Source organism: Magallana gigas, chromosome 9 (assembly GCF_963853765.1).
Source record: "Magallana gigas chromosome 9, xbMagGiga1.1, whole genome shotgun sequence".
NCBI lineage: Eukaryota > Metazoa > Mollusca > Bivalvia > Ostreida > Ostreidae > Magallana > Magallana gigas.
The window spans coordinates 560,283-571,790 of record NC_088861.1 but is presented as its reverse complement, the minus strand read 5'-3'; the positions used below and the strand labels follow the sequence as shown (position 1 = coordinate 571,790).

The 11,508-nt window shown below is 35.5% G+C and overlaps 2 protein-coding genes across 2 annotated transcripts; one reads left to right on the top strand and one right to left on the bottom strand.

Annotated features, from left to right (window-relative positions):
• The first annotated feature begins 103 nt into the window (after window positions 1-103).
• Window positions 104-8,498, top strand: LOC105333527 (hypothetical protein). The gene is made up of 4 exons (XM_011436552.4): window positions 104-262; window positions 1,397-1,703; window positions 6,517-6,769; window positions 8,027-8,498. Exons 2-4 carry the CDS (start codon window positions 1,578-1,580, stop codon window positions 8,233-8,235), a joined length of 588 nt encoding a protein of 195 aa, XP_011434854.3. The 5' UTR covers window positions 104-262; window positions 1,397-1,577; the 3' UTR covers window positions 8,236-8,498.
• LOC117690997 (uncharacterized) lies at window positions 8,380-11,145 on the bottom strand. The gene is made up of 3 exons (XM_066070642.1): window positions 10,942-11,145; window positions 10,038-10,321; window positions 8,380-8,641 (listed from the first exon to the last, which is right to left on the bottom strand). Exons 1-3 carry the CDS (start codon window positions 11,107-11,109, stop codon window positions 8,542-8,544), a joined length of 552 nt encoding a protein of 183 aa, XP_065926714.1. The 5' UTR covers window positions 11,110-11,145; the 3' UTR covers window positions 8,380-8,541.
• Window positions 11,146-11,508: the final 363 nt, after the last annotated feature.

Genomic DNA, 11,508 nt, shown 5'->3' with positions numbered 1-11,508 from the left:
TGATCAGAAGTAGCCGAGTAAACATCTTTATTGACACACTGATGTCGAGTGTGTTGACTTTTGTTAACGGGACAAGAAGATCTGTGTCAATAAGCTGTCCCTCCCCTCTCTGATTTTAACCCCTGTGTTTTTATCAACTACCGAGGGAGCGCCGATACTCACGTACATAACGCGAGGAGGAGTCATTATGGGGTATATACGTCACACTGAAAGATGACCGGGCCGATACAGAGGGGAGATTGAACTCGACGATAATCCAAAGGTATGTTAATGGGGAAAATATATAGACAAGATTTTTTTACCGCATTTAAAGTGTGAAATTTTAAAATAATAGATTTTCGGTTGATATTATGTGTTGAAGCGATGGGTTATTAAGGGATTATTGTGATATATGTAAGATGGCTAGAATTGTGTTTCTACAAAAGGTCTGGGTTATACCGAGTTTTACCAAGGTAAATTTCCGGTATATCCTAACATCTGCTGCATCAAATAATCTTTGAAGTATGTATTCTGACATGTATTGTTTTTGTCATATTGATTTAGATTTATAGATTACGTACGACGTTTATGTTTCACACAAACATGTATTGACTTCTAAACAAGAGGAGGAAAATAATTATGTTCAAATGATACATGGTATGATGAAAAAACTATGTAGTGGTGACAATCAATAAAATAGATCAATTTTTAATTAAATCAATTGATATATCGCCGGATAAATACCAGACTGAGTTTCACTTTTAAGAAGCAATTTTGTTGTCTTAAAAGATTTTGTCAGTGAAATATAATTGGAATTTTGTTTTTGTAATATCCGCGTTCATACATTGTTTGGCATTGTCTAATAATGTAACAAAACAGGGGAAAATAAGTCGAGCGAGTAAATACAATCATGTTTGTAGGTTATTCCAAAAAAAATCTGAGAATGAAGCTCATCAAGAAAAAAGTCGTCGTTTGATACTGTTCCAACATCGCTAACGTTGCTGAAAACGCCAAAGTGTTTCTCAGACAGTGTGTGGCCAAATCGTGAGCGCAAAATGTCAGATGTTTATATTATATACCACAGTTGAGTGCAGAAAAATCGGAAAACAATATTCTCTCAAATTATATTAACGATGTCAGGATGTGCAGAAGCAACAGATAAAATCGGATAACTAGTGAAACGTAGCTTTTATCCCAACTCCCATCATCAGACTTTAAAAAGCAGTTAATAATTTAAAAGCGAATGGCGCCTCGCTGCGCACTAATTGTGTTCACCATTAGCACAACTCACGTGTGATCTCCCGATAATACCTGGCCCAATCTTTTGTCTTCGACTCTTTGGAAAAAAAAGTACACGTAAAAGAATGAAATCGATGGTCGTTCAGGCATACATTCATTGCTGGTATTGATTTTTTAGGGAGGCGATATGTCAAATACAGACAAAATGGGTGCCGCTGCGTGTTGAACACGGCAGACTAACTTAATGAGGATTATATACGAAAAGAATCTGGTTGGAGCAGCGTGACACATTATACCAGCAACTGATTGAGGCAAACAAGTAGTTTTTTGTTTCCCTGCATGAACAACGAATTTTCGCTATGAATGACATTGGACCGGAAGTCAGCTGTTCACCGGAAGATGCGACGGTCAGCTGTGTGGCCAAGGATTACCTGTGTATTGTAGACAGGGTGAACTGTAGTTTACAGAAAATCAAGTCGGAACTGGTGAGTAATATATTAGACTTTAGATTTAAAACGGGACTTCCTTTTTATATACATGTAAAACACTTTAATTTATAATAGTATAATTAGTTTTTAATGTGTTTACAAATTACAATGTGCCTTTACAATCATGTACGTGTTCATTATTGTTTGGCTATTTGGAGGGACTTTCTGACTCTGTGACTAAAAGTACATAACATTGTATAAAAACCCTTTTTTAACCAAGATTGATTAGATCTTTTGAAGTCCGATGGTTTGTATGACTGGCCGAAATAATTCAAGAATTAATAGATTTTCAATCTGAAATTTTAGTGTTTTATACTGAAAAGAATGAACATTATATTTCTTTACGGAAATTGTGTGGGGTGTATTAATTAATATTTCATAATTTTTCACTGGTGTATCCAAAACCACAAATCACGCGTTTACAGTCACCATTGACTGCGTTTTATTTTGATAGTTTAAAGCAAATTAACATTTTTTTCATAATGTATACAGAGAGCCGTCGGTAAGAACAAAAACAAATATGCATTTCAGCTGTATAAATATAATGTGTATTTTCTTATTTATTTTAGAAATATATGACGGTTTCATCACCTTTAACTGCTTTACGTGTCCCTGCATGTTTTTTGATCGATGATACTATTGTTTTAATTTCAAAACCATGTAATTGGTTCAAAATATCTCCGAGACTGAGTTTTATTAAATGTCGCATCAAAACCGATTCTATGGAAAGTCCACAATAATGTGTTATACATGTGCTATATATACTATGTGTATATACATGTACATTCTACAATTCAGTTCAAAATTTTGATTCTTGTCTTTTAGATATTATAGTTAAACAATAAAATGCTTTCTTTGGTGATTCATGCGGGATATGAAGGTGGCGACATTTTTTGCAATGATCGCTATGTACATTCATAACCCGCATGAATCATCAAAGAAAGCATTAACTTTATTGTTTATATTTACATCTTTCTTTTAACAAATTAATTAATTGATTGTGAAAAGTAAGTGAAATTAACTTAATTATTGTTAATATACATTAGTACGTTACTAAAAGAAACAGCCAAATCGTCGATCTCCTATGGGAATTTGAGTGTGACATCATCATGATTATTTCGTGCATTCCGTGATTTTTCTTAGGACGCTCTACATGTTGGTTGCGACCAGTCGATAAACGGGGCATGTAGATTTCAGTCCTGTTAGTTCTACAGAGCTATGAATTATACTAAGTTTTCGTAAGATAACTAAGCATACTCGGTAGATGTAAATAATATATTATAATGAAAATAACACGAATTGTAAATAACATGATCACATCACCCCCCCCCCCCCCCACGCCCCCACGCACACACACACAGCTGTACCTTATCATAGTAAATTGACAGGAGTTTACTTTTGAAATTCTTTATTTCATCAAGTTACATTTTCAGTTCAAGAGTTCATTTATCTTCAAATTTAGTTTGAACAAGACCCGTCTGTTCCTTGATAATAAGTATTAAAAAACTGTATAATTTTTTCAGCATTACATAATGTGGCAAATTTTGTATATAAAAGCACATAACTCATTGGTCACAGGTGTTTAGGTGTTTGGCCAGTAACCCTTTCGCATTGTCTCAGTCCACCCAAATGCAATTGATACCATACACGGGGGGGGGGGGGGGGGGGGGGAATATAATCTCAGCGAGATCCGTCGAGACTGAATTTTTTTTGACGGACGTCTCTTCCGGAAGAGACGTCCGTCAAAAAAATTTCAGTCTCGACGAATCTCGCTGAGATTAGGGGGGATAAACTGCAATTACGACATGTATTTCATTCTTCGGGTGGCCAATATTCATAGGCGTCGGAACCGAGGGGGGGGGGGGTAGCTTAGCACCCCCCCCCCCCACTTTTTTTGCAAAGTTAGACATAGGCATTAGGCACATAGCATAAAAGAGGGTTCAGCCCCCCCCCCCCCCACTTTTTAGCTCACCTGAACCGAAGGTTCAAGTGAGCTTTTCTGATCACCCGTTGTCCGTCGTCCGTCCGTCCGTCCGTCCGTCTGTCTGTCTGTCCGTCCGTCTGTAAACTTTTCACATTTTTGACTTCTTCTCAAAAACCTCTGGGCCAAATTTAACCAAACTTGGTACAAAGCATCCTTATGAAAAGGTGATTCTAAATTGTTAAAATAAAGGGTTCAACCCTTTTTAAAGGGGAGATAATTACGAAACAGTGAAAATAGGGTGCATGTCTTTAAAAATCTTCTTCTCAAGAACCACTGCACCAGAAATGCCAATTTTTACAAAAAAGCATGTATATATAGTTAAGATTCTAAATTGTAAAAATCGTAACCCCCGGACCAAAACTGGGGCCCCAGGCGGGGTTCATAATTTAACATGGAAATACATTAGAAAAATGTTTAAAAATCTTCTTCTCAAGAACCACTGCACCAGAAATGCCAATATTTACACAAAAGCTTGTATATAGAGTGAAGATTCTAAATTGTAAAAATCGTGACCCCCGGATCAAAACTGGGGCCCCAGGCGGGGTACAAAATTTAACATGGAAATACATTGGAAAAATGTTTAAAAATCTTCTTCTCAAGAACCACTGCACCAGAAATGCCAATATTTACAAAAAAGCTTGTATATATAGTTAAGATTCTAAATTGTAAAAATCGTAACCCCCGGACCAAAACTGGGGCCCCAGGCGGGGTTCAAAATTTAACATGGAAATACATTTGAAAAATGTTTAAAAATCTTCTTCTCAAGAACCACTGCACCAGAAATGCCAATATTTACAAAAAAGCTTGTATATATAGTTAAGATTCTAAATTGTAAAAATCGTGACCCCCGGACCAAAACTGGGGCCCCAGGTGGGGTTCAAAATTTAACATGGAAATACATTGGAAAAATGTTTAAAAATCTTCTTCTCAAGAACCACTGCACCAGAAATGCCAATATTTACACAAAAGCTTGTATATATAGTTAAGATTCTAAATTGTAAAAATCGTAACCCCCGGACCAAAACTGGGGCCCCAGGCGGGGTTCAAAATTTAACATGGAAATACATTTGAAAAATGTTTAAAAATCTTCTTCTCAAGAACCACTGCACCAGAAATGCCAATATTTACACAAAAGCTTGTATATATAGTTAAGATTCTAAATTGTAAAAATCGTGACCCCCGGACCAAAACTGGGGCCCCAGGTGGGGTTCAAAATTTAACATGGAAATACATTGGAAAAATGTTTAAAAATCTTCTTCTCAAGAACCACTGCACCAGAAATGCCAATATTTACACAAAAGCTTGTATATATAGTGAACATTCTAAATTGTAAAAATCATGACCCCCGTACTAAATCTGGGGCTCCAAACGGGGTTCAAAGATTAACATAGAAATAAATATGATAATTGTTTTAAAATCTTCTTCTCAAGAACCACTGCACCAGAAATGCCAATATTTATACATAAGCTTGTATGTATAGTGAAGATTCTAAATTGTTAAAATAGTGACCCCCTGGCAAAAACTGGGCCCCCAGGCGGGGTTCAAAGTTTAACATATATAAGAAAAATGTTTAAAAATCTTCTTCTCAAGAACTACATTGCAACAGTTTGGGATATTACTATGCATACATCCTTGGCAATTGTAGATTCTAAAGTGTTAAAATCATGACCCCCGGACTAATACTGGGGCATCAAGAGGGGTTCAAAGTTTAACATAGAAATATATAGGAAACATGTGTTTAAAAAATCTTCTCGCGAACTACGATGTCATTTTTTGTGAGATTACTTTACTTGGATCCTCAAATAATGAAAAATTTAAATTATAGAAGCGATCTAATACTGGGGCTCCAGGAGAAGGGGTTCAATGTTTCACATAAAAAGATAGGATGGAACATGTTTAAAAATCTAATGGAGGAGAACTACAATGCTTCAATTTGTGAGATTACTATGCAAGCATTCTCAAATTGTAAAGTTTCTAAATTGTGGAAGCCGTGACCCCCAGACTAATATTGGGGCCCAAGAAGGGGTTCAAAATTAACATAGAAATATATAGGGAACATGTTTAAAAATCTTCTTCTCAAGAACTACATTGCAACAGTTAGTGAGATGCAAGCATCATTGGCTATTGTAGATTCTAAATTGGTAAAACCGTGACCCCCGAACTAATACTGGGGCCCCAAGACCCCCAGACCAATACTGAGGCCTCAGGTGGAGTTCAAAGTTTAACATAGAAATATATATCGAAAATGTTTAAAAATTTTCTTCTTGAGAACTACAATGCTACAGTTTGTGAGAATACAATGCAAGGGTCCTCAACTAGTGTAGTTGTTAAAGCCAACCATAAACCCCAGACCAATACTGGGGCCCCAGAAAGGGGTTAAAAGTTTAAAATAAAAATAACATATGCTAGGAAATAGAATGTTACAAGGAACTGTTGTTCAGGTGAGCGATGTGGCCCATGGGCCTCTTGTTCTTGAAAAGATTGAAATATTGAGAAGCTTGAGATTTTTTGGAACCATAGGTAACAACTCCCCCCCCCCCCCCCCCCCCCCGGATTAGGATTTTCATGATTTTGGGAATTAGGTTTGTCAAGATTTCTGAGGATTTGTCTACCCCCCCCCCCCCCCACTTTCAATTTGCTTCCGACGCCACTGATATAATTATGGTAAATTGTATCTCATCCGCATTGCACCCCAGAAACCAAACAAAGATCTAAACACAAGCATTATGAGCCGTATAGCTTGGAGAAACTTTAACTTCATTATGGAATTTTGATGTATAGTAACTCCTAACTAAATATATTAACACTATTGTATTTTACATGTAGGTTGCACTTCGAAAGCAGGATGTGAAGCTGCTGAAACAATTGATTCAGATTAGTGAGGTCATACAAACGTTTTACCAAAGGGTGGATAAGAACACCAAGTCTGACGTCAGCCCCGATAGTGGGGTGGATGTGTCTGTAACCGACTTACCGCAAATACGTAAAACGCCATTGGTCAGACAACAGAGTGTGCCATACTACTGTAGGATCAACCAAACCGGAAGTCTGCTTAGTAGCGCCACCTCTAGTTTCGATGGTAGGTCTGTTTGTAAATTATTGTGGAACTTCGAAATCGGAGTTACTGTAAGTCTAATCTCTAGCTGTCTGGAGTCTATTCCAGAACGTAAACAAACAAACGCACAAAATACATATTAAGATTTTAAAGCAATATGAGCTGTATTTTCTAGAATTTTATGTTGCTGCAAAAACCTGCTAGTATGATAAGTTTGCATATAACTTAAACTTTTATGATAAATAAGGTTTGAAAAAATCATAAATTTTTGTCAAAGGAAATATTTCTCTTCTAAGGAATTTAAAGCAAATCAATTTTTGTACAGGACGACAATAATACAATTTTGCTCCAAATAAGGCTTCTTAACGGCCTTTTCCACAAAATATGGCTAACATAAATTTAAAAACTATGATATTTTTGTCATTTTAGTAGAAAAAAACATTTTAGTAAAAAAGAAATTCAACATGAAAAATGCAGCTCAAATTGCTTTAAGTTTACATGAAATATCGTTTTGTAATGGTTTAAGTTTTTTGAGAATGTTTAAAGGCAAAAGCAGATGGGATTGAAATTCATTTCACGTGTTTATCACTCAACGCCTATTTACAATTGAGAGGTCTCTTTAAATTCTAGATTACTGTGACTCGAAACCTTTGTTTTTAAAATGACCAAAATCTAGGGTTTCGCTACTTTCCTAACATCTTAGAATATTTGTAAGACAATATTGTAAACTGACCGCGATAGTTATTGGAGGATTCTAATACATAACGTATTAAAGATCATACTGCTGCTGAGGACTGATGAGTCACAGTTACTTCTTTAACATCAATCTTAATCGCTGATATTTATCGAGAGTTTATACGCGAATTCGTTTGTGCATTGTAAATCATATCCTGGGTTCGCATGCAAAGTCATAATGATATTTTTGCATAAGATGCGGTTTTATATTGATTCTTGTCGACTTCTTGGCAATTGCAGCAACTATATACTCTATTGAACCTAAACAAAGGTTTCCTGGAGGATGTGATTCATGAAAATCAATTAAAATTCAATGCCAGATAAAGAAAATTATATTTACAATAAAATAGAAAATATATTTGGATGTACTTATTTAAGTGAATAAAGAACTGCCATAATCTTTTGTGGAAACGAGGAGAGAATAACTGCGTGTTTAGAAAGCAGTGTTCGATGTGTTCAAGTTTTATAAAGGGAAAAACATGCAATTGTAAGTTGAACCAAAATGTTGAGATAAATTTGCAATTATCGTTGATACATTTTTTCCAGATATTTCCGAGGAATCTGCAGACGACAACGACAGTTTATTCTCCCTGAGTCTCAGTGGCCATTTCCCGCCAGCCTTCTCGATCACGCTAAATCGCGCGAGATCTCTGTCCTACGAGTCGCCAACAGCCGACGCCGAAACCGATTCCTACTTTGACGAGGTGTTACGAAAAAACGTTGAGCTATGGAAACAATCGGAAACAGTGACTTAGTTATCTATTATTGAAAGGGGTACTACAAATTGTCTGTGTATGTTTTGTTATGTCTGATAAACAAACTACAACGAGTTGTATCGATTAGAACTGTTTTATGCACACAGTCATCACAAAAAAAGAAAAAAAAACGAAATGCAAATCCTGACTCGACGAGGATTTATGTAAATCAATGTATATTGAATTCTAGTCATTTACATGCATTTTTTTTTTACAAGTATCGATTATTAAATGAAGATATGTATTACTAAGCTTGTTGTGAAATAACCCAGTTTTAAAAAATATAGTAGTACTGATTAAAAAGAACTAATGAACGGTTCTTTTTTGTAACCATGGCGGCAGCGCGTGAGCTTTTGGCCACTGGAAAGCGTGCATAGCTTCAGTTGCAATGGTAGATTCTTTGAACCTGAAAAAAAATGATCATGACCGCTGGAGGATGAGGTTTGCTTCCAATTATCACATTTTGATATTTAATTACATTGACCGAAACAAATACATGATTGTATAAATGGTTCTCCATGTGTGTTTTATGATTTTTTTTTTCATTGCACGGCGAATCCCTGTTTCACATGTACGTCACAATTAACGCAAACGAATTGTGAATTATAATGAATTAAAGCAATAGTCATATTGATATAATTAACGTAGCTCGCGGGTTTGCTGACGTCACAATAGGAATCGACGTAAAGAGTTGACCGTCATAGTAGACTCATAATTTTATTTTAAAACGACAAATGAGATATTTAGAAGTATAAAAGGAAATATTTTAAAAAGCTTATATGCGGTTTATGACTGTTTATACAAAGATTTATAATATCAAGTGCTGAAAATTTAAAGATGTCAATTACATTGTCACATTTTGTTTTATAAAGATAAAGAATGAGTGTGCGTTAGAAATCTTCCATTTAAAGTCATGTTTTAAAATAGAATGTATGCATTAATTAACTTCGCCTTTTTTTTTTTTTACAATTATAACTTCCGTAATTTGTGCTACCGATTAAATTCTTAAATTTCTTTTGGCTTGAGATAACTGTTTTATTCGATTACTTACTTATAATGTCAGTAGTTGCCTGGCATTTTTTTTTTGCATTGATTCATAAAAACAAAATTAGCAATTTTCTGTATCTTACAGCCTTACATTAATTGCATTTGATAACATTCACAATAATGTCTAATAAGCATTTACATGTTCTAAAATGTGTTAAACAGATAGTCTTGTCAATAAATGCATTTCAATTTTGGTGTTCTAAGAAGTAAGGAAATGATGACGTCAGGCTAACGTCGTAATGAAAATATAAGGTTTTGAGAAATCTTTTAAATCTTTAAATTTTTTTTTGACAAAAATTGGCCGAGAACACATACTGATATTTTTTTATGAATCGATTCATAATTATCTCCTCTGTTTTTGTGTTGAGTATGATTAATTTCGTCTGAATCGTTTAAAAGTTTGGAGCAAAGTTTTGTAATGCATTTCTCGGTTAAAATGTGCATTTTACTATATATTTCATTGAAATGGCGTTGCTTGATTTTATTAATGACACTGTATTTGAAACACGATAACATTATTACCGCACAGACGAATCTTAAATAAATTTTAGAAATAAAACAATAAAACCTATGGATCACGTGGACAAATTTTCAAGGTAGGTTTTCTCACAAGCAGGTAGACCCCCGAGCTACCTTAAGCATTAAAAATTGTAAAAATTGCATACTTATTGCGCCAACATCCTTGATATATATTGTACAAGTACCTGCAAGAATTCCTCAACCCTCAAAAACTCCAACCGTACTGACTAACTTACCGAATGGGCCCGGATCTGTCCCTGACTCTTCTAATGACCCCCTGACTGCTGGGGCCGGCCTCTAAGATAAGGGGTCGGTAGTCCAGTCTGTGCCTGGTGACCGGGGGGAGCGTCTCTTGGTAGTTAGTGACACTCCTACCCCCGTGGAGAGCCTTGTTGATATCAGAGCTCTGGAGACAGCGCTGACGGATCCTGTCCGAGATCTCCTTGTTATAGAGGGAGTAGTGCTGTTTGGTGGAGGTCAGGAATCTACTGTCCGCGCTGTAGTCACTGACCGGTAGTACCTGTAGATAGGATAAAGACGAACAATTATTATATACTTACATGTACAGGCGTAGATGCAAAACCTGCACGCTAGATACAGGGACAGTCTTCCATGCATTAGTATGCATGATATATATGCTTTTCTATGTAGTTACAACGGATAAAGTTGTCCCAAGTTTGTCAATTGTTGTGGATTGTAACATATTTTCAAAGAACTGAACACCATGACAAATATTTACACGAAGAACTTGAATATCGTTGCATTGTTTCTCAAGAATTTGTTTCAACTTACTAGTATCGTTCTCCTTTTAAAAAAATTAGAGATATTAATCATTATCCCTTCAATTATTAGAAGAAAACACAATATCTTCTATAATTTTATAATAACTAAAACGTCAAGACACTGACAAAGATTTTACGAATACTGCACTAATAAATATAAAATGATAGCAGGCTAGCTACCGAACCAATAAATATTAATTTTTATTAAGCAATAAACAGAAATGTCCAAGCTATATATAATTTTACAATATAAAACTCTCATGAAACCAAGCTCGTTTTAGAGTTTTACTTTTATATATACGGTATTTGTCATTTGAGACCAAAAAAATTTGAATCTACATAGTATGCTGTATCTTACCTCCACAGGTGTTTGAGGCCGGTGACCGATGGGTGGGAGAGGACACGGGATCCGGGTGTCCGGACCGTAGTCTCTCCAGTAGGAAGAAATCTTCCTCGGGGAATCGTTTCCGAAACAAAGATGCGTTTTTCTAAGTTTTTCTTTGTTTATTAAACCATTCGCTGCCATGATGATAACTTTAAGTAGGTATATTAATTGTTACGTCATAAGCTCTATGACGTCACAAATATTATTCATCCATACTTTTAATGCATTTCAATGTTCATGCCCCACCACCACCAAAATTTTCAAATCACTCGACTCAATCCTCAACTCAAATCCATAAAAGAAAAGTGCATAAACTTGAGGTAAAAACTCAGACTTGAGGCTGAGTATTGACTTGAGGAAAGTTGGTGACGGCGAGGCCAGTAATTTAACGTTGTCGTGTATAATAAAAGTCCGCATATCTGTTGTCTGGATATGTCTGTTACTTATATTTAGATATTACAGAATTCACATTTTAATTATTTTAATTAAAATTCAGGTGCAATACTTTGTAGAGGCTACTTAAGCGCTCCATGCATTTAT